Genomic DNA, 27,978 nt, shown 5'->3' on the forward strand with positions numbered 1-27,978 from the left:
ACAACAGCACACATTAACGCAAGGTGATGATGGCGTGTGCGTGCGTGCGTGCGTGCGTGCGTACCTTGGGTGCGCACACCATGTGTCGGCCAGGCACGGGCAGGGTGGTGATGTACATGGTGATGCAGCGGTACATGTAGAGTGTTCCGATGAGAAAGAAGCAGCGGCGCCCCACGATGGCTCTGACGTGAAGCAAATGGAAAGAGAAAGAATTGAAAGTTAAGGGGGAAAAAGTCAGAAACAGGATGAGGTTTCTTACCTGTGCTTGAGGAGCAGCCACTGGATCAGCCAGAGTCCCACCAGGATCAGGCCGTTGACCTCCGTGACGGTGAAGGCCCAGGGAACGCGGCCCACGTAGTCGAAGAACTTGTCGGGCAGCGGCGGGCTCACCGATTTGTCGGGCACCCTCTCGTGTACGATGGTGATGACCACGGTGGTGAAGACTAAGTTGAAGACGGCGTAGAGGAAAGCCACGCCCGTTTTCCACCACTCCTTGGGGAGGCGGTCGGCGCGCTCCTCCGACACCGTGATCTTGATATAGTCACAGTGGCGCTTCAGGCCGCTACTCAGGGATTGGACCAGCTGGTTCTGCTGGAGCAGCTCGCTCATTTTGCTGCGCTTGCTCCTGCCGCCGTCGGGAGCGTCGGCCGCAGGCGGGGAGGCGGGGCGACTGGGGCCGCCGTTTGGGTGAGCGGGCGAGGAGGGCGCGCTTGCAGTTACGCTCACTTCCACGTGGGGGCGGATGTCGTTGTCGTCGTCCTGGATCAGACCCGAGGCCGCCATGGCTCTCTTTGGGATGACCGCCTCTCAGAACGCAGTCTCGGTGCTTCGCCAAATAAATCGATCCTACCGACGCCTCCCAAATGACGCCGCTGAAAATCAACGAGGAATTCAGTTGGAAATAATGACCTTCATACACAAAAGTATAAATACATGAATCGATAATAAATAACCGTCGCTGTTCATTTGTTTTCAACTTTCAAGGACGATACATTTGAATGTAATCTTCAGCAACTTTTGTGCGATACATTTCAAGTGAATCATTAGCGAAGTCGAGTAGTGTGATTTAAATGGAAGGCAAGTCCAAAAAGAATTCTTGCAATAATATTGGAACGCCCGTGTTTTGCGGTCAACGTTGACACTCGCTCGCTGAACAGGCTTTAATCAACCCGCCCCGGAGGGAGTGACATACACTCGTTCGTCATTTTAAGCAACACCGCCCCCTGCTGATCGTGACGTCAGAATCAGACTAGGATATGTTCGATCCAACAGGGATTATTGCAAAATAATTTTGGGACTTGCCTTTGCCCCCAAAATTGAAATAACATTACTAACTATACAAAATAATTTTGGGATTATTGCGGAATTTATTATTTTATGCGAGGCACGATGGTGTTACTAGCTAAGTATTTTTTGAGATGTAAAAAGTTTGAGGATTGCAACCAAAACATTTAACCATTAATGTATGAAGAAATCCAGGTACCTTTCTGTTACTGCAAGTATGTGTCTCCCTTTCAGTCAATGAACACAACATCCGCGTAATTTCCTGTTTACGCCTCTCAAATCAACATCAGGAGATTCTAATTAAAGCCGATTCAGCAACAGTGGGCGTGATGTCGCTGTTTTGACCATAAAAAAAGATTAAATAATAATAAAGAAAAAAAAAGATACAGAGACTACAATGAGGGTGTTAAGCAAACGTATTCTTGTGTTAATTGCAACTTTGACTTCGATAAAGCCAACGATCCGTTTGTTCATCCCTGAAAAGCGTTGCAAAACATGAAAATGAGAATAGTTGGCGTCCTTCAAGCAGAAGGGGACTCAGACCGGAAATGAGAAGTACACCTGTCGGGACGGACTGAAGACACTTCGTCGTCATGAAAACACCAAAAGTGGGCAAACTCACCCCGTCAGCTGAGGATAAATAAGATTCCCACAAGTTGATGATTCCTTCCGTTCTTTGGGCAAACTTTGAGCTGGTGTAGTTTCGGCTTGGACGCGTTACGGGTTCCCAGTTGAGGTTCGACGTCGACTTCCGCCTACGCCAGCTCCGTCACTCACCTGAGTTCGGCCAAGCTCGTTTTTTTCCGTAAAAAAAAAAAAAAAGGAGTCGCCCTACGGAAGCTTGAAAATGTCAAAATAGATACTATAGTTACCGAGGTGATGTTTTGTATTAATATTATTATTATTGTTGTTTTAATGTGGGTGTTGAAAACACAATGTTTATATACTAACTTTCAACTTTAATATTTTGTAATTTGTAGTTACGAAAACAAACATCGACCAAACTCTTGCGTTTGGCAAATGACCAGACAGGTGAGACATGTCGAAAATTGGGAACAATAAAAAAAAAAGTGTAGTCACCATTATATTCATTATTCTTTTTTTAGCACATTGAAAACATTTTTATCAATACATTTGTTTTTTTCCTACTGTATAAATAGGCACGGAGTGGTGACCAGGATAAGTGATTAGATTTATGTGAAAAAATAAAAAGCCACTCGGGCAGTGGCTGTTCTGGTGTCGGGGGCGGGGCTCCTCCAAGCTTAAGATGGACTGGGACAGCTGATGGACAAATGTCTCTGTCGGCGAAGGGCAACAAAAAGCTCGAAGAAATGGACTCGGACAAGATGTTTCATCCCAGGTTGGAACGCTGCTGCAAGTGTTTGCGACTTTGTGCGTGTGTGCGCGCGCGCGCGTGTGGTTGGAGTTGGAGCGTATGTTATTTTTTTCACAAGTGGAGAATATTAAACTGCATTTTTCCCCCACAAAAGTCCGTACCACATGCTCCACATTTTAATTTGGTTTGTTTGTTGTGTGTGAGCGCCCGCGTGTTTTTACGCTTCTTCTCATTGTGCGCATGCGCCTTGTCACCTCAAGTTATTTTCAGCGAGCACAGCTGTCGCGTGCGCGCCATGTGAGGATATTTTTGTCAAGGTACATGCGATAGAAAGTGGATGGATGGTTGATTTTTATTTATTTTTTTGTTCTTGCGTGTATTTTAGAATTTCAAATCAAATGGCGCCACGCAGATTTGTAACACCCCAGTCTAGCGTCCTCACTGGATAAGACAAAAAAAGTGTCAATGTTGTGACTCGCACTTTCAGCCTATCTGCGGCCCTGATGAAGTTGGACCCCGAAGACGGCGGCAAGATGATGGAATACTTCCAAACGCACGCCTTGCTGGCCAGAGAGAAAACTCGTAAGATTCTGCTTGACGGACAATCAAACGCTTTCCGGTGAATGCTTTGTATTTTCTCGCAGTCCTGCAGGCGTCCGTGCGTGAGCAGAAGAAACTGCTGGTGGAAAATGGCAAACTGAAGAAGGACATTGAGGAGCTGAGGCACGAGCTCCACGACAAACAGAGGAGACGCGTGGGTACGAGCGCTCGGGCTTAACAACGGCGCAGCGTTTTTCTCCTACTTGCTTTTTTTTTTTCTTTCAGCTAAGGTCCTCCTCTCACCCAGCAAGACGCTCAATTCGCCTGCTCCACCGGCCGCCGCATCGCAGACCCCCTCGCTCGACCTGGACGGGGGACGCAAGGTGACTCGCAGGCAAAGAGGAGACAAGAAAGGTGAGGAGTCAAAGTTGGGAGGTCTCAATGGTCTCAGGCTCCATCAGGTCTTTTTTTGTTTTTTGGTCCAGCTGCTCCTCTAACGCCGTCGCCCACAGTTGACGTGTCCCGCCTGGACCTGAGAGTCGGACGCGTCCTCAGCGTTCGCCGCCACCCGCAAGCAGCCAATCTGACGGTTCAAGACGTCGACGTAGGGGAGAAAGCCCCCCGCTCGGTCGTCAGCAAGCGTCGCCCGGACGACCAACAGCCGGTTTCTTCTTCTTTTTGGTCTGGTTTATTTCTGCCCCTTTTCGGATGCGTGTCGCTCATTTCCTTCTGCTCGGCAGCTCGTCGGCTCGCTCGCCGTCTTGCTGTGCAACGTGAAGGGCTGCAAAGTGAAGGGCGTGGCTTCGCACGCCCGACTCCTGCGTTGCTTTCAGCCTGACGGCCCGGTTGAGCTGCTGGCCCCGCCCACTGGTTCCAAGCCCGGAGACAGAGTCACTTTCCTCAACCATCCCGGTAATGGCCGTTGCATTCCACCACAAGGCACATACGGACAGAAAATGAACTCCAAACGGTCATCTTCAATTCATTTCATTGCGCTGCTCCCTCGGCTGTACCGGCTTTGGCCACTGGGCGGCGGTATAACGCAGTCACGCAGACACAAACGCTTCTTCTTCGACTACTCCAAGTCACTCCGTAACGTGCTGTCAAATTCGTCCGGGAGGATAAAGAATATATTCTCGTTTACGGTTGCGTCTACAGCTCCAAATTTGCGGTTCTAAAACTGCAATGCTAACCGCTAGCATGTCAGTGGCATTTTCCATGATGTTAGCATTTGGGCAACATTGGTTGTTTCAAACATCCAAAATGCAATGCGTGTGTGTTTAGCAGGTGAACCTGACCGGGAGCTGAAGGCCAAGCAGCGGGTGTGGGATCGTGTCCAGGCCGGCCTCCGGGTGGACGCCCAGGGTGTGGCCACCTACGACGGCTGCGGCTTCCAGGTGGAGGGGAAGGGCCTGTGCAGGGCGCCGTCGCTTACCAACGGCACCATCCGAAGCACATAGACACACGTGACCGACGCCGTTTGATGACATCGTTACGCTTTCTCGTCCTTACTCGTGTGACTTGTGTCCAGTCCGTGGTCTATTTCGCTGAAAAGCTGATTTTGGAGGATATGCTGGGTGTGATTGTTTGATTGTATTTACATTTGTTTGATTATCTATATGTTGGTCTATATTAAGTAATGTGAGCTATAAAAAGAATGTGAGCTACACTTCTAAATTTGTCTTCTAGCTTATCGTTAGTCTAAACTCTGCTCGTAATCACAAACTAGCTAGCTCGCTAATGAAGCTAATCATCGTCATCACACACACACATGCTGACTTGTCTGAGTTCTGCGACAATATATTAGCTTGAGCTCTTTTTTTTGTTAGCGTGTTGTTCTGAATAATTTCATCTTCTTAGACAAAAGCGGCTTTTATTTTTAAAAAAGGTCAATTGTGAGTGATTTTTTTTTTTAAATGACTTTTTGAACACTAGTGTATCAGGCACAGACCTGAGGAAACCGGCTGCGTGAGAATGCGGCTTGACAGAAAGTTCATTAGCATTGCAAAAGTGGCCACCCCCCCACCCAACTCCACCTGTGTGAGTGTAGCAACGCTCCTTCTGAAACTCCTGCAGTTTGCTCTGTGCCACATCTGTAAAGTGTCGATTTGAAATGAAGCACTTTTTTTTTTCTAAACGAAATCAACTACATCCCAAGTGAGCCAAAAAAACAACGGAGAGGTCATACATGTGCAAAATATTCATTCAAATGGCAAAGCATGGCAATACTGCCCCCCCCAGCCCACCTTCACTTCCTCCGACACTCGTGCAGTCTTGCCTTGACCGCGTGAGGTCGAGGCCGGCGGGAGTAGGCCGCCAACTTGGACTTAGCCGCGGCCATGAGGGGCGACGAGGGCGGGCCGGCGGCCGGCGGCGCGCGGCAGGCGAGCCCTTGGACGCAGGGACAACGCTGGAAAAGCTCCAGGCCTCCCTGCCGCCGCTTCCTGCGCCGGGCCGAGCAAACTTGCCCCTCCTGTAAGACGGGCTTGCAGATGCGTGTCCACAAGTGGCGAGCGCAGCACAGCTCGTCCCAACAGTCGGCGGAGGTGAGACAAGGGTCGCCCACTTGGCCTGGCGACGCAGCCCAACGCTTTTTTAGCCAGACTGTGCAACGCGACGTCACGTACCTTGACCGGACGCACCTCTGAGCTCCATCTTGTCCCGCTTGCGCCATCTTGCCTTGGGGGAGGGCGCGACGTGCTGCAGGGCGATCTGCTGGGACGCCGTCGCTTCGCGAACACACACACCTGGGCGAGACGCCATTGAATTGGCACACCTTGCAACTTAACCCCAATGCATTTGTCAATTCTCATATCAAAAGGCAGTAATAATTGTTTTCGTTTGAATCGCTACTTCATATGTTTACATTGTTTGTTGCATTAATGATCATATCAAGGATAGCAATTTCCAATGGCATGTTTGCAGGGTTTTGCATGATGAGAGTATGAAACTGCTGTTGGTCAGGTCAACATGTTGGTGTTTAAATGGAGTACAATGTTAAATCCAAGTCCATTTCTTGACAGAAACACGGCCAGCGAGTGTGCACATAGTAACGCTCCATGGACGGCCTTACTGTTGCTGCAGAAGTTGCCGGGGCAACACATGCCATCTCTATGGCAACGCTTCTTCCTCCTCCTGCAGGTGCGGCAGCGCGAGTGGGCGGAGCTTCGGTAGGGGGCGTGGCAGTAGCTCCCCTCGTTGCACTCCAGGTCACTGATGCACTGGCGGAGCTACAAGCGCGCGCGCGCGCGTTAGCGGGCAGACAACCGCACGCGCGGCCACGCGTAGCCGGCGAATACTCACCGTCAGCTCCCACGCGCTCCGGTTGAACGAGGCCTCGGGCCCCTTGTGCACAACCACTGTCCGGATAGAGTTGAGTCGGACACGCGCCTCCCCGCCGCCGCACGCGCACGCCAGCATCGTCAGAATGAACGCGCACAGCAGCGCGTCCACGTCGCGAGTCATGACCCCCCGCAAAACTAGACCTCGAAAGCGTCTTTTCGTCATCTGCCTGGCTGGCTCACGTGCGCGAGTGCACTTTATAGGCGACCCGCCCCCCGACCTTTGACGTATAGTGATACCCCCTCAACCCCCACCCCACCGATACGGACCCAAGGGGGGGGCAGGGGAAATTGGGTTCTTGAAACTCGTCGTTTTTTGGCCAGATTTACCACTTTGAGGAGCGGTTTCAAAATAAAAGGAGTCCCAGGCGGGCTTGATCCTTTCAAAATAAAAGTGTAAATAGAGTCACATGACACAATTTGGGGGGGACCACCAAACATTCACAAAAACGAATGAATAACCTAAACCCAAAATAAACATTTTCATCAATGAAATTGAATATAAACAAGAGAGCTTAAAATAAAGAAATAAACAAAAACCAACTGCAATGACATTTTATATTTATCAAACCAAACTATGATTATACTCAATTTGTTTTTTGTTTTCATCTTTGGCAATACATTTCATACCAGGTTTTGGAGTTTATTTGAAAAAAATCAAGAAGGATAATTACCCTGGTGTGTGAGCACGTGTCCGTTCGGTCAATCATTCAGTATCCACGTCAAGGTTTCTCTTTCCAATTCTGCACGTTGTGCATTGCATTTATTGACACGGACTTCCAAGGCACTCCAGACAAAGAACGAAAATGACGAGGAAGATGATGACGCTCACGAGTTGAACCTGGTGACGGCGGGCCAGCCCGTGTGCAGGCGGATCCACTCAAAGTAGTGCGCCACCTGCAGGCAACCAAACGTCAGTTCAGCAATTCAACCGAAGCGGCCTCATTCGACCCGTTTTATTCTCTCCAGATCAAAATCACTGACAATGGTCTTTTTTTCTGAGCAGTTATTCTGTTGTGTCGCATAGATGCTGGCCCATTTATTTTATCCGCTGGCTAATATTAGCTCTTTTTGAATGTGGAAAAAAATGGCAACCTTGTTTTTACCCCCTCTACACATGAGAAATAAAAACATTCAAACATGGACGCCCCCCCCCCAAAAAAAAAACGGCCTAATTTTCTCTCCTGTAAAGTTAAACAAATACTAAACAAGGAGAAAACACTGTAAAATTCCATTCAGATATTTATTGTTGTATAAAGAACGCAAAAAAGTCTTAGTCTTCATTTTGGAATATAATTGTCCGATGAATCGCATTTCATTCTAAAAGGTATCAGAAGTGGCATCAAAATAATCGGGAATTTTCCGTGTCACGTAACAGTCGGCACCGCCAATTGTAAATGAGACCACGCACACACGCACACACACGGATAAATGCGCCTTATTTGTATCACCTGAGTGTAAACGCCCGGCGAGTCCGAGTGGCCACATTGATCGCCCCAGCTGACGATGCCCCACAGGTAGGAGACGCCCAGGTGGTCCTCGCACACCAGAGGGCCGCCGCTGTCGCCTTGGCAGGAGTCTACGTTTCCGTCCAGGTCGCCTTCACACACGCGCACACATTTCAACGTGGACGCACTCCGCTGTGACGGCGGCTGACGCCAACTGACCGGCGCACATCATCCCGGGTTTGAAGCGGTCTTTGTAGAAGCGCTGGCAGTCGGGGATGAGGGACACGTTGGCCCACTGGAGCACCTGCGAGGCTTTTCCCACTGGAACAGCAGCAGAACGGACTTTGCCTTCAACCCGACTTTTTCGCCGCTCGGTCGATTTTTGGATGCCTCGGCTTATTTGTTTGTTTGACTTCCCGAGTCCACCTACGATCTGTGCGGCCCCAGCCCGAGATGCTGCAGGTGTGGTTGGCGTTGAAGATCCGCGTGGACCAGGGGACGCAGGCGGCTTTCACCGCAGGGTTGTCCTCCATACACTTGCCCGGCGTCTGCGGGAGGTCCTTCAGCCGGACCAGAGCGATGTCGTTCTGGTACGTGCTGACGTTGTACCTGCCGGACCGACCGCACGGGTCGGCGCGAGCGACGCTAACGAGGCTGTCCGGGGAGGCGAGCGCTACCTGGGGTGGATGATGACGTCGCCCACGGGGATGATGTCGGTGGTGTCCTGAGGAGTGTACCTCTTCCAGATGGAAAACCGGATGCGGTACGCCCACGGGCTGGGTCTGGACAGACAAACGAAGCGGGTCGGTCACGACAGAGAACAGCGGCTACATTCTCCAACAGCTTTCCACCTGACGCAATGCGCTGCCGTGATGACCCAGCAGCCTCCGATGTAGGTTCCCCCGCAGTTGATTCTGCCGTTTTCTTCCAGGCCCACCTGCCACTGGATCTGCGTCTGTACGGCGACGGCGACATGAGACACGACGTCCGGAAGCCGACGGCGAAGCTCCGGGATGCGCAAAGTCACCCGGTTGGCCATGATGCCGCCGACGACTCTCTTGACACGGACGACTCGGTCCTTCACGCTGTCGTCGTTGGCGGCGGTCACGTTGGGAACGCCGCACTGCAACTTGGACTCCAGTTGGATACGGCCGACACGCGTTTCTACAAGTCATTTGGAATTCAAAGGGGATCAAAACAAGGCGGCAGGTGCACTCGGACCATCCAAACCTTTCCTAGGAGAGACGTATTCTGCAAGGAGAAGGAATGATGCAATTAGCGGTCGGAGGCGAGGTCCAGCGAGATTCTGCTCGATGGCTTACCGGTGCTCTTCAACTCCTTCCTGGCCGGCTCTGCAGACATCAAACTTGACATTAGACTTGACTTGATGTTCTCATAGGATGTTCCAGGTTGACACCAAAGGAAATCCTCGTTTAAAGGCATTTGCACTTTGTGAAGATTGCCAATGCTGAAATGCCCAATTAAAAGAAATATCGAGTGATGCTGAATGAGATGAAATGATGTGGAATAGGAATGGAATTTTTTGGTAGGATGAAAATCTTTTCCAAGGTGAATTGCAAATGTTGAATGTTTTCAATTTCAAACGAGGAATCTGGGAGGATGAAAATCGGTGTTGTTGAATGTGCGATTGGCAACGAATGGCAAACTGAAATTGGGCAACGACAGTGTTTAATGTGTGAACTTTTGAAACGAGAAAAACAATAGCCTGCAAGTTGTGAATTTTTGGAACGTGTTGACATTGGAACCATACCGATCAGACGAATCATTCGAAATTAGATGCATGCTAAAATAACGGAAGAAAAAAGCGGAACAAAAAATGTCAGCCTTGACATAATAATTGTTTTATATCAAATTATACAGATATTTTCAAGATAGCCATTCAGAAATGGCTTCGTCGTGCTTCTGCGATGTTTCAGACATGAGAGTGTGTATTTCCATTGAAGGTATTTCAAAACATGTCCAATTTGGAAGCTGCCGAGTGTTGTGCGAAGTGGTCGCGCGCGTCTCACCGTGCGTCGCTGCCTCGTCTTCTCCCGCCAAGCAGTCCATCTGGCCGTCAGCCAGCGCGTCCGCGTGCACGCACACGCCCGTTTCGCAGCGGAAGGCGCCACTTCGGCAGCCTGGCGGGGGGGGGAGACGAGACGCGTGGACAACGTTTCTGCACGTGGGTGCGTGCGTGCGTGCGTGTGCGCGCGCATTTACGTTTGCAGCACATTTCATCGCTCCGGTCGCCGCAGTCGTCGATGCCGTCGCACGTCCGGTTGCCAGATACGCATTTCCCGTTGGCGCACGCAAAGTCGCACACTAGCAGAAAAAGCAGCTGCTGTCACACACACACACTCATTTTCTCACTCAGTCGTCAGTCAGTCAGTCACTTCCTTCTCGGCTCCGCCTACCTTTGGGCACGTCGGTCCCACCGTAGCAAGTGGCCGTGGCAACGTTGCCGTCGCCGACCGGGACGCTGTCGTGGATGACGCACTCGGCCAACGACGTCTCGAAGCCTCGGCAGCGAACGCTGACGCAGCGCTCAGGAAAGTGGCCGAGGTCTTGGCTCGGGGGTCCGGACACCACAGAAGCGGCAGATGCGGCGCCACTGCAGGCAGGGCACGCGGTTGGTTAGCCAGGCGACGGCTGTGAGGGAAAAACGTGTGAGCGAGCGAGCGTTTGCGGTGCGGTGTCCTCTCACAGCGGATGTCCGAGATCCTTGCACATCACGTTGGCGCTGGCCATGTCCCAGCCCTGGCCGCAAACCAGCAAGCGCTTCCCTCCGTCGGGACTTTGTTCGTCGGGAACGAAGAGGCTGAGCACCCCCGTGCTGGGCTCGCGGAAACTTCTGAACTTGAGCTGCTCTTCTGCAAGGGACGCACAATTGCGCGTGCTATTTTTTTCCTCCCCCCCCCCGCGAGGCAAACGCGGCGACCACGCAGAGGGCAAACCTGAGCACGCTTTGCCAAAGTGCGACATGGCCGACTTCCCACTGCGACACGACAACGCCATGGCCTGACACACAAGCAGGAATTCTCTGATAACATCTTAGGAAGCCCAAAATACTCATTGATTTGTCTTGCAAACTTGTAGACCAATTGCTCTACTCGCTGAGCTACCTGGCAGAAGGAGCGGTAGAGTCGCCCGTCCCGCCCACAAACGGGAGTGACGTCGTCAGCGGGGCACAAATACGGCGGTTTGCAGGAGCACTGGCCGTTGATGCATCGCTCCCACGGCGGGCAGAAGACCAAGTCGCACGACGCACGCGTGGGCCTGCGAGCACAAGTCATCCTGAGCGCCGGGCCGGGTCGGGCCGGGCCGGCCAGGGCCGCAGGCGCCACCTACTTCCTTGCCAGACACTCCTCGGGACCCAAAAAGTCGTCCGGGCCGGTCGGGCTTGAGGTGACCTCCTGCAGGGGGTCACAGTTCGCGTCAGTATCAAGTTGGAGGACTGAATTCCAGCAGCTTAAGAAACGATTCCGATCGATCCTAACGGACTTAAAAACAACTCGGGGAATAAACTATGGAAAAATGTCAACTCACCAAGTTAGAGGTGGAGAAGAGAAGCAGCAGCAGCAGAAGAGCGACTTTCATCCTGACCAACACGACAGAGCTTCTCCCCAACATTGCTGCCTCTCAAAATCCACGGCAGCTATACAAGCCTCGGTGACGTCATCCGTGAATGATTAGCCCGCCTCGCTCGTCAAAGAGGTCAAACCTCATCGATCCGGCGCCCACATACATGACTGCTTCGGACATCAAACAGCACGTGATCACTCTCAGGCCGGACAAAACGAAAAGGGTGCGGAGTTCCAGCGTTTCATCGAGTCATTTCTTAAACGTACCACTAGAGGGAGCCAGCAGCAAAGATGAAAGTTGAGCAAAAGCTGTCTGAAATGGATTTATTTGGTTTTCCTTCAAATGACCAGAGAACATTTCTTGAAATCAAGTCAACGTCAAATAGTGTTTGTGTTGAAAACCCATTTCAACATAAATAGAAAGAATAAAGCGCTTGCGTTGCACAAATTCACCATATCTGACTTGGTGACATGGCCATTCGATTTCTCCTGCCTGAAGTACTTTGAGAAACCTACTCATTGGACTTATTTGAGTAGGTATCTACGAGCTTAGCTTGCTGCAAAGTTTGGTTGGAGGCCAACAAGAGGTTTAGTCATGTCACGGTGACGACATTTGTTGACAAAATCCCGTGAAGGCAGTTTTTGTCAATGAATGACAAAAAGGCACAGAAAAGAAACGTGACACACATTTATCAGACTGCTTTGAAAATTAATGTCTCTAATTTTAGTCTTCTTTCCTGACCTGTCACACACACAATATATATATATATATACACAATATGTATACGCGCACACACACACATTTCTATTTGTATAGTGATGACGAAATAAAGTGTTTTCCGAGTGGGACAGTCAGCACGTCACGTAAACATTCCACTGTGTGGGCGCGCTTGACACGTCAGGTGACTGTTACGTGGTTCTGGATTTAAAAAAAATAATAATTTAAACACCTCAGTTGGAGTGTTTAAGGCGGCCGGGAGTGCGGAACATATCAATTGTTATAAGAGCACATGTGTTTCCTAACATAATAACAATGCGAGTGTCGTGCGCGGATTATCAACGTGACGAAATGCCAAGACGTCAAGTTGTAAATAAAGAGGTAGGAGAAAACGTCTTCCCCCCCGTCTTCATCGCGTCGCCGCGCGGAGGTCATTTGACACGGCAGCCAATCAGTGCTGATTGGTTTTGATTGGCGGCTGTGTGGAATGAATGGAAGCGGAAGGCAAATGAAAAGAAATAAATAAGAAGAATGCACTCTGTTTTTCATGGCAATCAAAATTGGAGTCCACGCCCGCCCATTTAAATGGATCCGTCCGTCTCGGATCAAGCTGCCTGAACTTTTTGGTCACAATGTGTCTAGGTGGAGGTCCTCTGGAATTCAGCCTGAAAAGACAACTTTGAGTCAAAATGACAATCTTGAATTGGGATCCTTGAGACTTTTGGAAAGAAAAAAAAACCAATCCAGCTCTGGTCAAACTGGTCATTTTTCAGACACTTGCAGAACGGCGGCTGCCAGCCTGTTGTTTCGTTTCAATTTCAGGCATGGCTTGTTCAACTACATTTTCAGCAGTACAAACTTTCTTTTTTTTCTATGGATAATTCGATATTTTCATGTACAACAAATATCTTCCAAGAGGCGTTTTGCCAACTGAAAATCACATCCCAGCTGACGACCGGTCACGGCTCCTCTGAGTTTGGTCATGTGACGTTCGCGAGCTGAGCCGTGAAAAAAAAAAAAAAAAAAAAAAAAAAAAAGTTGCGCACCTTGACCGAGAGAGACGCTGGCCGTTACGGGGTGGCAGCAGGCGAACTTTTCAGGCTGCCGAGGGCCGCGTGGATACGAAAGTGCAGACGGGACTCCATGGAGTAGTCCTTGTAGTTGCTCCTGTTGCCGTGACGACAAAAAAACATGTCACATATGTGTGTGTGTGTGTTTGTGTGTGTGAGGACTTACTTGGCATTTTCCATGAAGGCGGCAGCCTTGGCATCGTCGCCCTGCTGTCGGTAGAGGAGGGCCAGCTCGTACAACGTGAAGGGCACCAGGTAGTGATCATAGCGGATGCGATTTTCACTACAAAAAAAAAAAAATATATATATATATATATATATCATTTTTGGGGGGGGGGGGGATCATTTTGCATATTATAAACCAGACCGATAACGTAATCAAATAGAATATAAACACTCATGATTGAAAGCCAATTTATTGTGCCGCTCTTTCGGTCGTGCCAGTCTTGGCCACCGGGGGGCGGTATAACACAGTCAAGCGGCCACGTTTGTACCTGGACAGGACGTGAGTGAAGCAGAGCTCGGCCTGCAACAGGCGTCCGGCGTGCTTGAGACAAAGACCCTTCAACATCTGCACCAGACAAGTGTCGTCCACGTGGAACTCGGACGGCTCTGGGGGTGGCGAGCGAGCGAGCGAGCGAGCGAGCGAGCGCGCGCTGGGTGAAACACAGAAGAAGAAGGGGCGGGGGTCGCCGCCACGTGACTCACGGGGGTCGTGTCGAAGCTGCTCCTCGGCCGCCTCGATGGTCACCAGCAGCGCCTCGCTGCAGTCGGCTCGCTTGGCTACCATGGTGAAGCCGCTCCAAACGTACATCATTTCCTGCTCAGTCACAAATGGACGGCGGACGCTGTTGACGGACGTGCGTGCGGGCGTGCGTGCGTGAGCTGGCCTACCAGAGCAGGAAGCACCAGCGGCACCGGGACCAGGCCGGCCTTGTAGCGGCGAGATTTCCTGACGGCAAACTTCTCGGTGGGGATGGACTTTCCCGCCAGCCGCTGCTTGAGCCCCTCCACCTGCCTGCAGGCGCAGAAGCACAAAAAAGGCCGCCGAGCTGGCGACGATCCGACAATAGTCGAAAGCCAGCAAGTCGGTTTCCCGCACCTGAAGAGCTCCACCACGTCTTCGCCCGTCTTCTTCACGTCCTCCTCTGACATCATGCTGAGGATGGCGGCCTTCTGGTAGACGTAGATGGCCTGCGGGAGGAGCGGCGAGGGTCAGCGGCGGCGTTTGGCGGCCGGCTCGGCTCGGCGCTCACCTTGGACCAGCGGCTCTCGCGACACAGCAGCTGGGCGTAGCGGTACGCCTGCGGCCAATCCTGCTGGTACGTGTGCGTCCACATGAGCTCCCAGTAGCACAGGTGGTGGATCTGCTTCCACTCCTGCTGGCTGCTCACACACTCCTGGTAGCCCAAGCACGCCTTTTCAAAATGTCCTCGCAGCGCGGCCAGCCGGGCCGAGTAGAACTGAATGATGGCGCCCTGCCAGAGCAGAAGCAAATGAGCCAAGGCGGCTGACAAGAAAGGGCCCGGAGAGGGCCAGCTCTTACTTTGGGATACTTGAGAAGGTACGGCTCCAGCAGAGCTTCGGCTTCCGCCACGTTTCCTTCGCCGCTTCCTGCGCAAAACGCACTTCTGTTGGTGAATGTTGACAGACAGACGCCAGGACAGACGGACACAAGGAGGAACTAGCGGCGTGGGAATTTTTGCTTGAAAATGAAAAAAAATGAAAATAATAATAATAATTTTAAAAAATAATTGAGAAAAATAAAAACAATACCAATTTAAAAAAATCATCAAATGTCATCATTAAAACAAGCAAAATTTAATACAAAAAAATAAAAATGAAATTAAACATAATATATATATATTTTTTTTTTAAATGAAGAAAATACTACAAATTTGAAAAACCGTCAAACGTCATCATTAAGACAGACGTACCCAGCACCAGGGAGACGTAGGTGTGGTAGAAGAGCAGCGTCAGCGTGCACAAGATGGAGCGCAGCGTGGAGCCGCACGTTCCCTCTCGCAGCTGGGACAGGCCGAACTCCTGCCGCGGCAGTTGGCTCTCGTCAACCGAGAGGACGCGCGCGCGCGACGCCGCGATAACCACTTACCCTGTTCCCGGAGAAGCCGATGAACTCCAGCAGCCTCAGGATCCGCTGCGGGAGCAGGGACAGCATCTGCGGGGGAGCCACGCACGTCGTCAGCGCCCCAAACCGTCGTCATAATTCATAGCTGTGTCAAAAATTTGGATACAAGTGGCACCGCGCCGCACCAAGTTGAAGGAGCCCACGCCCAACTTGACTCCGCCCTCAAACTGCCGGTGCAAGTCTGACTGGCTGTCCGTGTCGTTTGCCGCGTTCAGCACGTTGTGACAATCCCTGAAAGCAAAAGGTGACAAAAGAAGAATAGAAAGGGTGAGGTCAGATTGTTGATCCAGCTATTCACGTAGGTGTGCGTCAGTGAGAAGAAGACGAAGAAGACGAAGGAGAAGAAGGCCCGACTGACTTGTAGATGAGATAGCTGCTTCGGATTTTGATACCCCCCTTGATGAAGCTGATCATGTTCTCGTCCTGCACAAAAGTCAGCGTGGCTTTCTGGAGCAAGCACTCGGCGTAGCACAGCTCGGCGTGCATCTCCTCTGAGGACGCAGAGTCGGTGTCGGTCTCAATCGGCGAGGGAGGGGGCGGGACGTACCTTCCTGCAGGTTGGACTGCCTGTTGATGAGACCGGAGAGCGATCCCACCACCGAGTTCTTCTTGCGAAACCTGCGGGAGGAACGCCGACGAGGGTCACAAAGCGTTTGGCGTGGCGGTCGCCTCCTACCTCTGACAGGTGTGCAAGGCTTCCTTGATGGTTGCCATGGCCATCTGGATGTCCCTGTGCTCAAAGGTCATGGCGGCTTGCATCACCAAGATGCTGCTGTAACCCAAAGCGTGGTACATGCTGTCGCGCCACCTACGGCACACGCAGCCGTTGGAGAGAGGAGAGCGCCGCACCCGGCCCAGAAGCACACGCGCACCCCGCTTACCATGGCTTCAGCAGGTCCAGGGCCTCGGAGAACTTGTTGTTGAGGACCAGGTTGAGGGCGCATTGAGTCTCCTGAATGGCCGATTGCAGGTCCATGTGACATGCGCTGTACGTGCAAGCCAAGGAAGTGAGAAGCGTGCGCAGGAAGCGGTGGCGGCTCACGAATTGCGTGACTCACGTGGGAATGCGCTCGTAGGCATCCTCAAAACGTTCCTGACAAACACAAACGCACACGAGAGGTCATAAGGAGGCCATCGCCGTGGCGACGGACAGAGTAACACTTTCACGCGCGACTCTGGTGTTGCATCAGGCAAACCTGAAGGAGGAACCGAAGAAGGCCCTTTTAAAAAAACAACAACAGGATCTCAAGAAACACCTTGAGGAACACCTGAATAACCCAAAGAGGTGTGAGGAACTTTTGGTGCACACACTCGGGGACAAAACACCTGAAGAACAACAATAAGGAAGGCCATTCAAGAAGTCCCAAACAATGCAAGACCCAAAGAGACAAGAACCTGACGACTTGAGCAACGAGTAGGAAGGAGAACAGATGCTCCTTTCACACTTTTGCTGGCGTCTGCCACATTGCCAACATTCCAGACAACCTCAGCACATCTCCCTAACCCGAACCGCCGCACAATGGACGTTCACACCGGTGCAAAGATGCCGGGCTGAGTTGCTTGCCACTTCCTCGCCGTGTCCAGTGGCAAGGACGGACGGACGGACGGCGTCAGGTTACAGGAGGGAAGGGTATATAATTAAAAAAAGAAAAAAAAAAGAAAGAGAGAGAGCGCGCGTCACCGCAGAGGCCGAACTGAACCCAAGACCATAAGCTAGCTCACCGCTCGGAAGCTGGCTGAGAAGGTTCGTCGACCCAAAACGTTTCTTCAGAAGCGCCTCGATATTACACCACCTCCCAAGGAAACAAATAGGCCTGCCACGTTTGAGCGGCTCGCCGCTGGAGCACCAACGAGGCTGTAACGTTCTCTCACCTCGTCGTCGGCGCGGGGCGCGTCCTCCATCACGTCCATCGCTCGACACGTCTGTCGCTCGCGCTTGTGGGGCCGGTTCGTCGTTGCGGGGCCCGTTACTTCCGGGTTACGTCACAGGCTCCTCCGCCTGCGCCAGTGCGCCTGCGCCTGCCACTTCCCAACTGGTTTTCCAAATTTTGTCTTGTCAAGTCGTCACTTGATCCACTTTTAATGGCACCAGAAATGAAAATGAACAAGAAATGGAAGAAAACACGGCAGGATATTCTATGCACCTCTGTGAAGAAGACACTCGATTTCCAAGAGCTTGCAACAGTTTACATTTGCAAATGCTCACTGCTACAATATTCCACGGGGTCTGAAAGTGCAAGTTACTTAGTTAGAACAGGCCCACGGGCTGGCTACACATGCGGGGGCAAATGCGGCCAAAGTTGCGGGGAGGGTGCGTTTGTCGTCCGATGGAAATCAGGGTATGCGGTTCAGCCAGAGAAACTGGACTGTTCATTTTTCACCCACATACCATGCACAAACAATCAAGTCGAGACGCCTCGACTGTGATAGCCGCTCAGCTGCTGTCAGAACAGCAGAGCGTCTTTCAAAGTGACGTTGTCGTAATATTTCGAACGCTCGTCTAAAACAGTCAACAAAGTCGTGTTGATTCTTTTGGATTTTAATCGCAATCACTTTCAATAGTTTATTCCTTACACTGTCTAAAACATTTTTAAAAGAACTGCCTTTTGTTTAAAAAAAGAAATACAATTCAAAGGATATTTAGTCTTTCTTTTGATTCAATTATTCGACTTCATACATAGATAGGAATAGGGCTTTACGTCTTTCGTTGTGATGTCACTGATTCTAATATAGGAGCTTAACAGATTTTTGTTGGTGGTGTGCCTCGATATTTTTCCAATGAAAAGGTGTGCCGCGAATTTAGAAAGGTTGGGAAACACTGGCCTAGAGCAGGGGTGGCCAACCAGTCAGAGACTAAGAGCCACATTTTTTTACTGTGTACCGCAAAGAGCCACATCCAAGTCAAGTCAAGTTGATTTGTATAGCCCTAAATCACAAGCAGTCTCAAAGGGCTTCACATTGACAAAAATTGACAATTATTCTCAAAGCATCCCCTGGTCCTGGCATCCGTTTCCCACCCCCCGGTCAACCACCTCCAAGGCTTCTGCAGGCCAATGTTGCATCATCTTCATGACTGCTGTTGGCAAAGGCATGGATGGATGGCAAATATCCACTCTCATGGTTGCCGCAGGAGTCATTGAGGAATGCGTCCGGGCGGGATGATTACACACACACGTTTGCTTTAGTTGTTCATGTAAATAAGAACTTTGGAGGCCGCCACCGTTTTGCAATTGCACTCAAGTGACAGCTGCCGCTCTTTCTCTCGGCCGCTGATAGATGCATGGTTTGATGCACACTCGCAACATTTTGGGATGTTGAACAGACCGCTGGTCCAACTCCTCACAACCGACATAAGCACACTCGAAATCACCAGGCGAGCCATCAAAGGCTTTATTTTCATTCCATCCGTTTTCGGCTCAATGTTTTCGATTTTCGTAATCGTTCTGTCTGTTAACTTCTCTGTCCGTTTCCCACATGGCTGAATACATACATGCATCTGTGGCTAAATGGCTCGCTCGCGTGACCAAAGCTCTTTCAGTCAAACGGTCAGAGAAAGAAAGCAAAACATAACTCCCTCTCTCACAGAAGAGATGCCCCCCCTCCCCCCACACGTTTTATGCTTGTTTCAACATTTCAAACGTGCTTTTGTGCTTGGTGTGCTACGATTGATTTGGGGGCCACTGTGAAAGAAAAGTGACGCAAATATAGTCTGCCACTGTGTGGGCAAACTAGCAAAAGAAAAACTCCACTCCTTTCGGAAAGCCAACGTCGTTTTGTGGACGTATTCCACGAGAAAAGGCAAATGTTTGGGGAGCTTAAGATCAGGGGATGCTTTGAGAATAATTGTCCATTTTTGTCTAGGTGAAGCCCTTTGAGACTGCTTGTGATTTGGGGCTATACAAATCAACTTGACAAATATTTGGGGAGCTTAAGATCAGGGAATGCTTTTAGAATAATTGTCCATTTTTGTCTAGGTGAAGCCCTTTGAGACTGCTTGTGATTTTGGGCTATACAAATCAACTTGACTTGATATTGCTGCTCTCTCCCCTCGCCTGGACCACACGAGGCGTCGCGCTCCATTCCCGCGTTCGATCGGGTGGCGCCGTCTTGCGGACAAGGGTGGTATTGCGCTCTCGTCTCCGATCACTCGCCACGGCTGAAATGCATCGCTAAGAATCGAAGCAACCGCTGACTTCGTCAACCTATATACGAGCAAAACCTTAGAAAAAGCGGTCAAGACTTTTTTTTTCCTCATCAACCATTTCTTTTTGCAACTACATTCAATTGAACTGTGTCATTCCGGCTTCCCGTACAACGCACTGCAGAGACGGGGCGAAAAGTAAAAACGTGGCGCTTTAGGTTCAAGCGCCAACGGAAACAGAGTGCGGCGGCTAAGGTGAATCAATACAAAGGTCCGATCAAGAGCAACATCTCGTTTGCCTTCGAGCGAGCTTTCCGTGGGAATCGGGCGGACGTGTGTCGGTCCCATCCGCCAGAAGCTAGTCCGCTGTGAAGAAGATCGAAAGGATGGTCAGACGCACGGCGCCAACGACCGATGCATCGCCCGCCGACAACAAACCTGAAGGCGCCTGGCATCCGTCGTCCTTCTCGCCTCCCGCCGCCTTTTCCTTCTTGCAGCGCTGCACCTCCTCACGTTCCTTCTCCTTCAGCAGCGAGCGCAGGAAGGCGGCGCTCACAACCTCCTCGCCCTCGCCGAGGAGGAAGGCGTTCTTGAAGCGGTTGTACAACATGGCCGCCTTGTCCATGATGTCCTGGTTGGCGCGGTAGAAGCGCATCTGCGGCGACAGAGACGTTTTCGAGTGATTGCGTCTAGAGGCCGCAAGATGGCAGCAGAGTGACACAATCAAAAAGACAGGCGCTTACCTTCCTGAGAGTGGAGATGAGCTCGCTGTGTCTGTGGACGTGCTGTGACGTTACGTAGACGCCGCTGAGCTGATCCAACGCCGCCAGACACTTGGCAACATCCTAAGCGGGTGACAAAAAAAAAAAGCAGAGCCAGGTGCGCACACGTGAGACCGCTGTTTGAGTTTGACTTTCGCCCGCCCGCCCGTCCGTCCCTCCATTTTCTGTACCGCTTTTTCCATAATTGTTTGAGTGAAGTTATTCTGAGTTTGTTTTAATGTCAGAGAGAAAATGGGCAAACGAAGGTTGAAATTTCATGAACTCAACTTTCATGAACCGCTCGATGGCACTGACGGTCCAAATAGAGTTTTGTATTTTTGGGCGGTCCTACCGGGTTGTCGCTTTTGAGCGAGATGCGGATGTCTCCGTGGATTCTGTGCAGGGTGGAATCGGTGGGCGTCAAGTTCACGTTGTTCTTGTGCTGCTGGTGATTCTCTCCGGAGTCGCAACGCTGATTGTCGTGCACGTTGGCTTTGCGGCTCCTGCCGCCACTTTGCTGCTTGGCGTCCTTGTGCGGCGGCGGCTCATGGCGTTGCCTCTTGCCCGCAGCCTTTGCGACGTCTTTCTCGTCCTCCGTCCAGACTCGGTGCGGCTTCCTCTCCTCTTCGTCGCTTAGGTCCGCCGTCCTCTCGGTGTTTGCGGCGGTGGCCGCCGCCTTCTCCTCCTCCTCCTCCGGCGGCGCCACCGTGGCTCCGCCCATCATGGTCTTCACCTGAACCTTGGTGGTTGCTTTCACAATTTTGCCAATCAACTTCTTGGCATCTTTCTTCTGGAGCTCGTCCTCCGACGGCGGCCGACTGTCTTTGACCTTGCCGTCGCTTTGTTTGGCCGTGGTGTTTGTATGTTCCGCGACGGGTGGACTCGCCGTCGCGGGCGGCTGCGTCATCTTCTTTCTGGCGTTGGATTCTTTGAGCGTGTGGCCCCGCGGCCGCTTGGCCTTGGCTCTGATGGCGGCCTTCCTGTCGGGACAAAGAGCAAACGGGTCAGAGGCGTCGGCGATGAGCCGTCGGGCCCGGCCGGACGTGCGCGCTCACGTGAAGCTCTTGGTGCCGGCGTCCCTGCGCTTGGCGCCCCTGCTGGCCTTGAGCAGACCTCGCAGCGACTTGAGGACGCTCTCCCGCTTGGCCGCCAGCCGCCACCGCCGCCGCTGCTGCTGTGGACCAACGCGGCTGTCAGCCGGACTCAGGCAAGACGCAGAGAAGCAGCGCGAGAAGCCTCACCTCTTCTTCCGCGGCGTCGCTTTGCTCCATGGCCGCGGCTGCTTTCCTCGACCTGCTCTTCTTCTCTCCTCTGGTTTCCTGGTGCATCCTGGGCTCGCTCTGGCTTTTGCAGTTCTCTCGATCGGCTCCCTGGCGGGCGTCTCGCCGGGCGTCGGCTCTGGTCACCTTCCCGCGTCGCTCTTCGGGCGGCCTGCTTTTCCCGGCCGCCGCCGTGACCTCGGGCTTGCCTCCCGGGTGTCCTAGGCGCTTGCTCTGGTCTTTTTCAACTGGTCTTCTCTGCCTCTTCCTTCCTCCTGGGCCGGGCGTGGACTCCTCTGCCGGCAACTCCGGCTTTGCTTTCTGGCCTCCCTCCTGTTTGGTCTTCTCCCTTTGGCCTTCTTTTCGTTTCCTCTTGTCTCCTCGGCTCGCCTCCTCCTCCGCGGTCGCCTTTGTCTTTCCTTCCTGCTTGTCGTCATCCTTTTGGCCTCCTCTTCGGCTCACCGTGGACTCCTCTGTGGTCTTGGCTTCCTTTCCTGGCGTCTGCTTGGCCACATCTTTTTGGCCTTCTTTTGTCTTTGCCTTCTCTCCTGGGCAAAGGGCGGACTCCTCTGAAGTCACCTTTGTCTTTCCTTCCCGGCCTCCCACCGGCTTGTTCTCCTCCTCCTCTTTGTATCCTCTTGTCTTCATCTTTCCTTCTCGGCTCAACGTGGACTCCTCCGTCGCGGTCCTCTCGGTCTTTCCTTCTTTGCCTCCCGTCGGCTTGGTCTCCTCTTTTTCGCCTTCTTCGTGGCTGGATCTTGACTCCTCTGTCCTCGCCTTTGTCTTTCCTTCCTTGCTCTCCTCCTTTTTCCCTTCTTTTGCCTTTGCCTGGTCTCCTCGGCTAGGCCTGAACTCGTCAGTGGTCACCTTGGTGTGCTTGGCCTCCTCCCGTTCTTTTCTTTTTGTCCTCCCGTCTCGGCCAGGCATGGACTCCTCCGTCGTGGCCTTTGTCTTTCCTTCCTCGTCTCCTAACTGCTTGGTCTGGTCGCTTTGGTGGCCTTGTGGGCTGGCTGTTGACTCTTGCGGTTTTCCTTCCTTGCCATCCGACTGCTCGGTCTCTTCCTTTCCCCCTTCTTTTGTCTTCTCCCCAAGTGTGGAGCCCTGCGCCGTTGTCTGTCCTTCCTCATCTCCTAAGTTCTTGTTCCTTTCCTTTCCCCCTTCTTTTGTCTTCTCTCCGAGTGTCGAGCCCTCCTCCGCCGTTGCCTTTCCTTCCTCGTCTCCTACCTGCTTGGTCTCTTCCTTTTTGCCTTCATTTGTCTTCTCTTCTGAGCTGAGCGTGGAGTCCTCGGCCGTCGCCCTGGTCTTTGCTTCCTCGTCGCCTGACCGCTTGTTCTCCTCCCTTTGGTTTGTTTGTGTCCCGTCTTCTTGGCTAGGTGCCGGATCACCCTGCGTCTTTGCTAGCCTTTCTCCTCCACCTCGCTTGGCCTCCTCCTTTCTGGCTTCTTTTGTCTTTGACTTCTCGCCTGGGCGAGGCGCCGTCTCGTGCGTGGTCAACACCGCCTTTCCTTCCTCACCTCCCATCTGCTTGGTGTCTTCCCTCGCTTTACGTTTTGTCTTCCCTTCTCGGCCAGACGCTTCCTCGGCCGTGGCCTCCGTTCTTGCGTCTGCGCTTCTCTTCTGCTCGGTCTCCTCCTTTCTCTTTCCTCCTCGGCTAGGTTGCGACTGCATGGCCTCTGTCTTTCCTTCCCGTTTGGTCTGCTCCTTTTTTCCTTCTTTGGCCTTTGCCTGGTCTTCTTGACTAGGCGACGTCTCCTCCGCGATGGCCTCAATCTTTTCTTGCTGGGCGTCATCTCTTTTTCTCCGACTCGGTGTCGGCTCCGCCGTCGCCGTCTCCTCTGCCGTCGCCGTCTCCTCCTCCTCCGCCGCAGTCGTCGTCTCCTCCGCCGCCGCCGCCTCCTCCGCCGTCGCCGTCTTCCCTTCTTTGTCGCTCTTCTGCTCGGTCTCCTCCTTTCCCCCGACTTTTTTCTTTCCTTCTCGGCTCGGTAGCGTCTTTTCTAGCTCACCTTCCTGCTTGGTCTCCTTTCTCTTCCGCTTCCCTCCTCGGCTTAACGTGGACTCCTCGGTCGCCACCTCCGCCTTTCCCTTCTCGGCTCCTGCCTGCTTTTCCCCGTCGACTCTCATTTTCTTCCCCCCTCTGCGCGCTGTCGACACCTCCGGCATCATCTTTGTCCTTCCTTTCTCGCCTCCTTCCTGCTCCGCCTCCTCTTTTTTCTTCCTCTTCCCTCCTCGGCGGCCAGGTGTCAACTTCTCCATCTTAGCATCCCGCTCATCTTTACCGCCGTCGTCGATGCCGGACGTTTGCGTGGCGGCAGGTTGGGCCTGATCGGCCATTTTGGGAGCAGGCGCTGCACCGTGGGAGTCGGCTGGTGTGTTTGCGCTGGCGGGAGACGGGAAGTCGTGTGTCCTTTTTGATGGCTCAACTGCAACCTGACAAGAAAAACAAAAACAGCTCACTATGGTTTCATTTTTGGGCTCCGCGCGGATGGCGACCACATAAAAAGAAAACGGAATAGCGAGCCACCAAGCCAAGAATTGATATCAGGAGTTTTTTTTAACTTGTTTAAACTTAAATACCTGGCTCTTCTCTCTCCAGATTTTCCTCGGCCGTCCCGGCTTCCTCTTCACCACGGGCGCCGAAGCTTCCTGTGCAGTTGCGAGGTCACCCGCTGGCGTCCCTGCAGACGGCCTGGCCGGCTCGCTGGCCGACTTGTGAGTGTCCGGGGTCTTTGCGGGGATGCATTTGACCACGCAGGGCTTCAGTCGCAGCGTGCTAGCGGTCACATGCGCGCCGCTCGGCGCCGTCTGGCTTTCTTTGGCCTTGCGGGGACGAGGCAAAGGAGGCAACTTTTAATACAACATTTATACAACTCGTTATCACCCCCCCCCCCCTTCATTCAAATTTGAAGGCAGCCATGTGTGGCACACGATGTTTTGAAATGTCATTTTTCATTACCAAGTCAATTGCGTCCAATTCTCCTATGTCTGAAAGTGTTTTTCTTTTTTTTTTCAATGGCGTGTGCATTTTTGTTACTAGCATCAGTCACTTATCTCCACAGAGAGTGAAGGCTCACTGGAATTTTTTTTTTGGTAGATGCACATGCCAACCTGCAGTACGTCGCTCTTGGTTTCTGCCGGGATGTTCCTCGGCCGTCCTCGTCTCTGCGGCCATCCTCGTCTCCGTGGCGTCGATCCTGGCGTCTGTCCCGCCACGCCACCTTTGACCATGGAGGCTTCCTGTCGGGTTTGAGTATCTATTTTCTTTTCCTCCAGTTGCACTTGCGCGGATGACCTGAATGAAGATCTTCTCAGAGTTTTTGTCACCAGCTCACTTTTTGTCCCGCTGTCGGATGCGGTCACAGCGCTCGCCGGCTGGCTCGCGCTCGCCAACTCGTTGGCGCCGCTCAGGTGATCGTGCAGAGTCTTGGCCGGGCCGCATTTGACCACACACTCCTTCAGGAGCAAGGTGCTGCCGGCGCGGCTAGCCGCCTCCGAAGACGTTTTCACAGCAGCGACGTTTGCATCGGCGCCTCCGGGCGAGCTTTTGACTGCGGCAGCCGGTATTGCGGCTGCGCAGGTTGTTTTCGAAGTGGCTACTGGTTTCGCAGGTGGACTTTTAGCTGCAAACTGAGACGAGCACAAGGAGGAAAAAAAGGGGGAATTTGCACTTGCTGTAATCATTTCATCTCCTAACTGTCCAGGTTTGTTGACTTCAAGCGGAACAAACCACCTCAAAATTTCATGGTTGATTAGTAGCAGCGACAATTATGGCTGGACGATTTTGAAAAATAATCCAATTGTGATTTTCACCCCTCAATATTGAGATTTAACCTGCAGTTATTTTTTTTATCAGGTGATCTTTCTGATGTTTTATTTGTTTTGCTCTGATAGGATGCGATTATGCTAAAACAAATGCAAATGAACCCGGAATGAATCTAAAAAATAGTTGATTTTACTTTAATCGACTTGCAGATTTTTCACCCTTTACTCGAACTCCAGAAAATTCCACCAAACAAATGGGGCCTGAAGCCAGGTTAGCAAATCATAAATTGTATCACAACAACACAGACAGATCTGTGGCTTTATCACATCGCCATTCCATTTTGTATGAAATAAATGAAAAGTAAACAGACGTACGTTTATTGGATGATGTGGCACTTACTGAGTTCTTTTCCATTGAAATGAAACTGAAAAGGGGGGGGGGGGGGCGTCTTACATTCAGGGTCTAGACAAAGGCTTTTTTCAAACTTGAGCCTTGAAAAAGAGGGGGTCATCTTATATCCGGGACAATACGGTACTTTAGCGAGGCACGAAATTCAGAAATGTTGCACTACTTCTACGTCAACAGCACACTGTTGAGCGGCTACCTCGGCCTTACTACGAAACCTAGAACACGGCTCGGCTAGCTCGGTCCGAGCGAGCCGCAGCCCTGCCTGTTTTCCAGTTCTCCCCGCCGCAGCGCACCTAATTCAAATCAGCTCATCAGCAATCTCGGTAAATTCTCGATTATGACAAACCTGATCGTTTCAATCAAATGTGCGAAGGAGAGAAACTTTTCAGGACAGCAGATTTTGTAAAAAAGTCCCAATGAATTGACTATGACAGTGTAGCACAAAAGCAAAACTAAATTTGTGTGTATTTTTTCTCTCTCACACTTTCACTTAGATTCCAGCTCAGTGGCCTAGTGGTAGAGTGTCCGCCCTGAGACTGGAAGGTTGTGGGTTCAAACCCCGGCCGGGTCATACCAAAGACTATAAAAATGGGACCCATTGCCTCCCTGCTTGGCACTCAGCATTAAGGGTTGGAATTGGGGGGTTAGATCACCAACTGATTCCCGAGCGCGGCACCGCTGCTGCTCACTGCTCCCCTCTCCCCCAGGGGATGGATTAAAATCACACGGGGATGGGTTAAATGCAGAGGACAAATTTCACCCCACCCAGGTGTGTGTGTGACGATCATTGGGACTTTAATCTTAATCTTTAATTCCGTCGATTAGTTTCAATGAACGAGATTGAAATTTGAGACGGTTCATTTTTATGTAAGCAAGGCTAGAAACAATGATAAACAATTCTCTTGCAACTAGAACTACAGTAGTATGAAGAAATTATGATATCTTAGTTATGGCCAAAATTGATAATAGAGACACTGACTGTGGATTTCTTGCCGATTCCGGGTGTGTTCTGGATCTCCCACATGCCCTCGGAGAAGCCTTTAAGTCGAACGCCGGTGCCGTACTTCAACTTATTCCCAGAGAATGGGATCAGATTTTCCGGCAGGAGGTGACCTCTAAAAAATAAAACATGATTTTATTTGACAGAAACAGATTGCAGTTGATGTCGCACGCAGGAATAGACGTGTACATACATCTGATGGGTCCCGAAAAAGAAGACACCAAGTCGCTTCTTGTGTGGCTCATCCAATTTACAGACCTGCCAAGAATGAACAAGATACAAAATGAAGTTTCCCAAAATAAATCAATAAAATGCTCACCATAAAGATTTTATTTTTCCACCCAGTGTGAAGAACATAGTTTGGAGTGTTTGAATGAGACTTTTCGTGTCAGAATATTTGATGCATAGGAGTTGTTACTATTTTGTAGGGTTTTTTGTGACATTACGTTTTGGGGTTAACGTTGAGAGCTAAATGTGTGAGTCCACGTGTGTGGTGTTTTTCTTCTTTTTGTGTCCTTCCTTGTGTGTGTGCGTGCGTGCGTTTACCCTGGCAGGCCAGTGAGGGTAGCCCTTCATTTTGGCGAACACGAGGTCGCCTGGTTTAAACTGCTGTTTCCCCGGCATTTTGCTGCGTCAAAACTGTCCTGTGCAATTCAAATCCATACAAGTGAAGGGAGACAAAACAAAAACGTCATGTTTATGTTCATTCCCTACTTATACACACATACACACGATGTAACCACCACTATTGTCGTGCCACATGCCGTTTCGGTATCAAACTTTCGCACTGAACAAAATACACCAAATGGGATTCGAGCGGTATCTAACAAGTGCTTCGTGGTAGATTAAACGGAAACAGACTTAACGTGAAACGCGCGTCATTAGCAGCAAGCTAGGTTCGATTGTTTACAAGCGTGCTAGCAATGATGCTAGCAATGATGCTAATAGGGAGCCATTCGGCTCTGTGGAGAACTTGAGCGTTAACTCGACGTCGCGTTTAGTCGTCGGGCGCGTGGGAAGACAAACGAAGGCTTTACTTACCCAGTAATTATAACAAGTCTGACTATTACCACCGCGAAAAGAAAATGCATCCGCGCCACCGGAAGCTTACCGGTTACTACGTTACGTGTCACGTGACCGAAGCAGGCCGACCTGCCCGCGTCACGTGACACGCGGCGC

At 51.4% G+C, this 27,978-nt stretch overlaps 6 protein-coding genes across 20 annotated transcripts in view; 1 reads left to right on the forward strand and 5 right to left on the reverse strand.

Annotated features, from left to right (window-relative positions):
- The window catches only part of LOC119128400 (phosphatidylcholine:ceramide cholinephosphotransferase 2-like), a 3,519-nt gene extending 1,458 nt beyond the window's left edge, over window positions 1–2,061 (reverse strand). The window contains exons 1-3 of the mRNA XM_037260775.1: window positions 1,907–2,061; window positions 260–872; window positions 65–182 (exon numbers count right to left, since the gene is read on the reverse strand). Of these exons, the coding sequence (XP_037116670.1) occupies window positions 65–182; window positions 260–783 (642 nt within the window). The 5' untranslated portion in view covers window positions 784–872; window positions 1,907–2,061. The remainder of the gene's footprint in view (window positions 1–64; window positions 183–259; window positions 873–1,906) is intronic.
- The window catches only part of arhgef11 (Rho guanine nucleotide exchange factor (GEF) 11), a 27,000-nt gene extending 15,288 nt beyond the window's left edge, over window positions 1–11,712 (reverse strand). For 2 of the 5 annotated variants that reach the window (XM_037260683.1, XM_037260682.1), the window contains exons 1-16: window positions 11,499–11,711; window positions 11,301–11,365; window positions 11,075–11,228; window positions 10,907–10,970; window positions 10,657–10,822; window positions 10,367–10,563; window positions 10,173–10,274; window positions 9,980–10,090; window positions 9,272–9,301; window positions 9,180–9,200; window positions 8,977–9,113; window positions 8,801–8,904; window positions 8,627–8,731; window positions 8,380–8,558; window positions 8,169–8,270; window positions 7,906–8,101 (exon numbers count right to left, since the gene is read on the reverse strand). In XM_037260683.1, the coding sequence (XP_037116578.1) occupies window positions 7,906–8,101; window positions 8,169–8,270; window positions 8,380–8,558; window positions 8,627–8,731; window positions 8,801–8,904; window positions 8,977–9,113; window positions 9,180–9,200; window positions 9,272–9,301; window positions 9,980–10,090; window positions 10,173–10,274; window positions 10,367–10,563; window positions 10,657–10,822; window positions 10,907–10,970; window positions 11,075–11,228; window positions 11,301–11,365; window positions 11,499–11,582 (1,817 nt within the window). In that variant the 5' untranslated portion in view covers window positions 11,583–11,711. Of the gene's footprint in view, window positions 1–7,905; window positions 8,102–8,168; window positions 8,271–8,379; window positions 8,559–8,626; window positions 8,732–8,800; window positions 8,905–8,976; window positions 9,114–9,179; window positions 9,201–9,271; window positions 9,302–9,979; window positions 10,091–10,172; window positions 10,275–10,366; window positions 10,564–10,656; window positions 10,823–10,906; window positions 10,971–11,074; window positions 11,229–11,300; window positions 11,366–11,498 lie in introns of all 5 variants that reach the window. The other 3 variants (XM_037260681.1, XM_037260680.1, XM_037260684.1) reach the window with 3 other exon arrangements.
- Window positions 2,490–19,337, forward strand: LOC119128405 (aminoacyl tRNA synthase complex-interacting multifunctional protein 1-like). 2 transcript variants are annotated; one of them, XM_037260786.1, is made up of 8 exons: window positions 2,490–2,644; window positions 3,108–3,202; window positions 3,265–3,378; window positions 3,446–3,574; window positions 3,646–3,824; window positions 3,901–4,072; window positions 4,445–4,628; window positions 19,281–19,337. In XM_037260786.1, the coding sequence occupies exons 1-7, from the start codon at window positions 2,577–2,579 to the stop codon at window positions 4,618–4,620; spliced, it is 933 nt and encodes a 310-aa protein (XP_037116681.1). In that variant the 5' UTR covers window positions 2,490–2,576; the 3' UTR covers window positions 4,621–4,628; window positions 19,281–19,337. The 2 variants fall into 2 exon arrangements, with proteins under 2 accessions (XP_037116681.1, XP_037116680.1); XM_037260785.1 differs by lacking the exon at window positions 19,281–19,337 and having other exon boundaries at window positions 4,445–4,837.
- On the reverse strand, window positions 5,049–7,097 carry LOC119128417 (dickkopf-related protein 2-like). Of its 2 annotated transcripts, none has more exons than XM_037260805.1 (4): window positions 6,464–7,097; window positions 6,234–6,390; window positions 5,803–5,907; window positions 5,049–5,731 (listed from the first exon to the last, which is right to left on the reverse strand). In XM_037260805.1, the coding sequence occupies exons 1-4, from the start codon at window positions 6,665–6,667 to the stop codon at window positions 5,409–5,411; spliced, it is 789 nt and encodes a 262-aa protein (XP_037116700.1). In that variant the 5' UTR covers window positions 6,668–7,097; the 3' UTR covers window positions 5,049–5,408. The 2 variants fall into 2 exon arrangements, with proteins under 2 accessions (XP_037116700.1, XP_037116699.1); XM_037260804.1 differs by having other exon boundaries at window positions 5,788–5,907.
- On the reverse strand, window positions 11,844–17,460 carry LOC119128380 (tetratricopeptide repeat protein 39B). Of its 3 annotated transcripts, XM_037260738.1 has the most exons (18): window positions 17,343–17,460; window positions 16,529–16,563; window positions 16,352–16,456; window positions 16,147–16,278; window positions 16,018–16,088; window positions 15,829–15,961; window positions 15,596–15,701; window positions 15,435–15,500; window positions 15,259–15,367; window positions 14,868–14,935; window positions 14,578–14,799; window positions 14,424–14,515; window positions 14,216–14,339; window positions 14,030–14,141; window positions 13,816–13,933; window positions 13,488–13,604; window positions 13,298–13,418; window positions 11,844–12,916 (listed from the first exon to the last, which is right to left on the reverse strand). In XM_037260738.1, the coding sequence occupies exons 1-17, from the start codon at window positions 17,379–17,381 to the stop codon at window positions 13,322–13,324; spliced, it is 1,746 nt and encodes a 581-aa protein (XP_037116633.1). In that variant the 5' UTR covers window positions 17,382–17,460; the 3' UTR covers window positions 11,844–12,916; window positions 13,298–13,321. The 3 variants fall into 3 exon arrangements, with proteins under 3 accessions (XP_037116633.1, XP_037116631.1, XP_037116632.1); XM_037260736.1 differs by having other exon boundaries at window positions 14,216–14,515; XM_037260737.1 differs by lacking the exon at window positions 17,343–17,460 and adding an exon at window positions 17,193–17,268 and having other exon boundaries at window positions 14,216–14,515.
- A 404-nt stretch (window positions 19,338–19,741) lies between the features above and the next one.
- LOC119128363 (enolase-phosphatase E1-like) lies at window positions 19,742–27,957 on the reverse strand. 7 transcript variants are annotated; one of them, XM_037260706.1, is made up of 14 exons: window positions 27,841–27,957; window positions 27,346–27,443; window positions 26,993–27,057; window positions 26,779–26,914; window positions 24,737–25,255; window positions 24,206–24,448; window positions 23,506–24,058; window positions 22,856–23,445; window positions 21,614–22,603; window positions 21,428–21,546; window positions 20,725–21,352; window positions 20,355–20,456; window positions 20,050–20,266; window positions 19,742–19,977 (listed from the first exon to the last, which is right to left on the reverse strand). In XM_037260706.1, exons 2-14 carry the CDS (start codon window positions 27,421–27,423, stop codon window positions 19,970–19,972), a joined length of 4,248 nt encoding a protein of 1,415 aa, XP_037116601.1. In that variant the 5' UTR covers window positions 27,424–27,443; window positions 27,841–27,957; the 3' UTR covers window positions 19,742–19,969. The 7 variants fall into 7 exon arrangements, with proteins under 7 accessions (XP_037116601.1, XP_037116600.1, XP_037116597.1 ...); XM_037260705.1 differs by having other exon boundaries at window positions 21,614–22,039; window positions 22,211–23,445; XM_037260702.1 differs by having other exon boundaries at window positions 21,614–23,464; window positions 23,540–24,058.
- Between the last annotated feature and the right edge of the window lie 21 nt (window positions 27,958–27,978).

The sequence above is a fragment of the Syngnathus acus genome, chromosome 10, assembly GCF_901709675.1.
Source record: "Syngnathus acus chromosome 10, fSynAcu1.2, whole genome shotgun sequence".
Lineage (NCBI taxonomy): Eukaryota > Metazoa > Chordata > Actinopteri > Syngnathiformes > Syngnathidae > Syngnathus > Syngnathus acus.

Bases quoted from the DNA above. Each gene is read 5' to 3' on its own strand.
- LOC119128405 (XM_037260786.1), top strand. From the start codon at position 2,577: ATGTCTCTGTCGGCGAAGGGCAACAAAAAGCTCGAAGAAATGGACTCG. The intron at 3,379-3,445 runs GTACGAGCGCTC...TTTTTCTTTCAG, and splicing joins CAAACAGAGGAGACGCGTGG to CTAAGGTCCTCCTCTCACCC. The intron at 3,825-3,900 runs GTTTCTTCTTCT...TCTGCTCGGCAG, and splicing joins GCCCGGACGACCAACAGCCG to CTCGTCGGCTCGCTCGCCGT.
- LOC119128417 (XM_037260804.1), bottom strand. From the start codon at position 6,667: ATGACGAAAAGACGCTTTCGAGGTCTAGTTTTGCGGGGGGTCATGACT. The intron at 6,391-6,463 runs GTGAGTATTCGC...GCGCGCTTGTAG, and splicing joins GGAGCGCGTGGGAGCTGACG to CTCCGCCAGTGCATCAGTGA. The intron at 5,908-6,233 runs GTAAGGCCGTCC...CGTCTCGCCCAG, and splicing joins CGGCAACTTCTGCAGCAACA to GTGTGTGTGTTCGCGAAGCG.
- LOC119128380 (XM_037260736.1), bottom strand. From the start codon at position 17,381: ATGGACGTGATGGAGGACGCGCCCCGCGCCGACGACGAG. The intron at 16,457-16,528 runs GTGAGTCACGCA...TTGCACGTACAG, and splicing joins GCCTACGAGCGCATTCCCAC to CGCATGTCACATGGACCTGC. The intron at 13,419-13,487 runs GTAAGTCCTCAC...TCACGGCAACAG, and splicing joins GCCTTCATGGAAAATGCCAA to GAGCAACTACAAGGACTACT.
- LOC119128363 (XM_037260699.1), bottom strand. From the start codon at position 27,423: ATGCCGGGGAAACAGCAGTTTAAACCAGGCGACCTCGTGTTCGCCAAA. The intron at 26,915-26,992 runs GTATGTACACGT...TTTATTTTTTAG, and splicing joins TTTTTCGGGACCCATCAGAT to AGGTCACCTCCTGCCGGAAA. The intron at 24,059-24,205 runs GTATTTAAGTTT...TTTTCTTGTCAG, and splicing joins TCTGGAGAGAGAAGAGCCAG to GTTGCAGTTGAGCCATCAAA.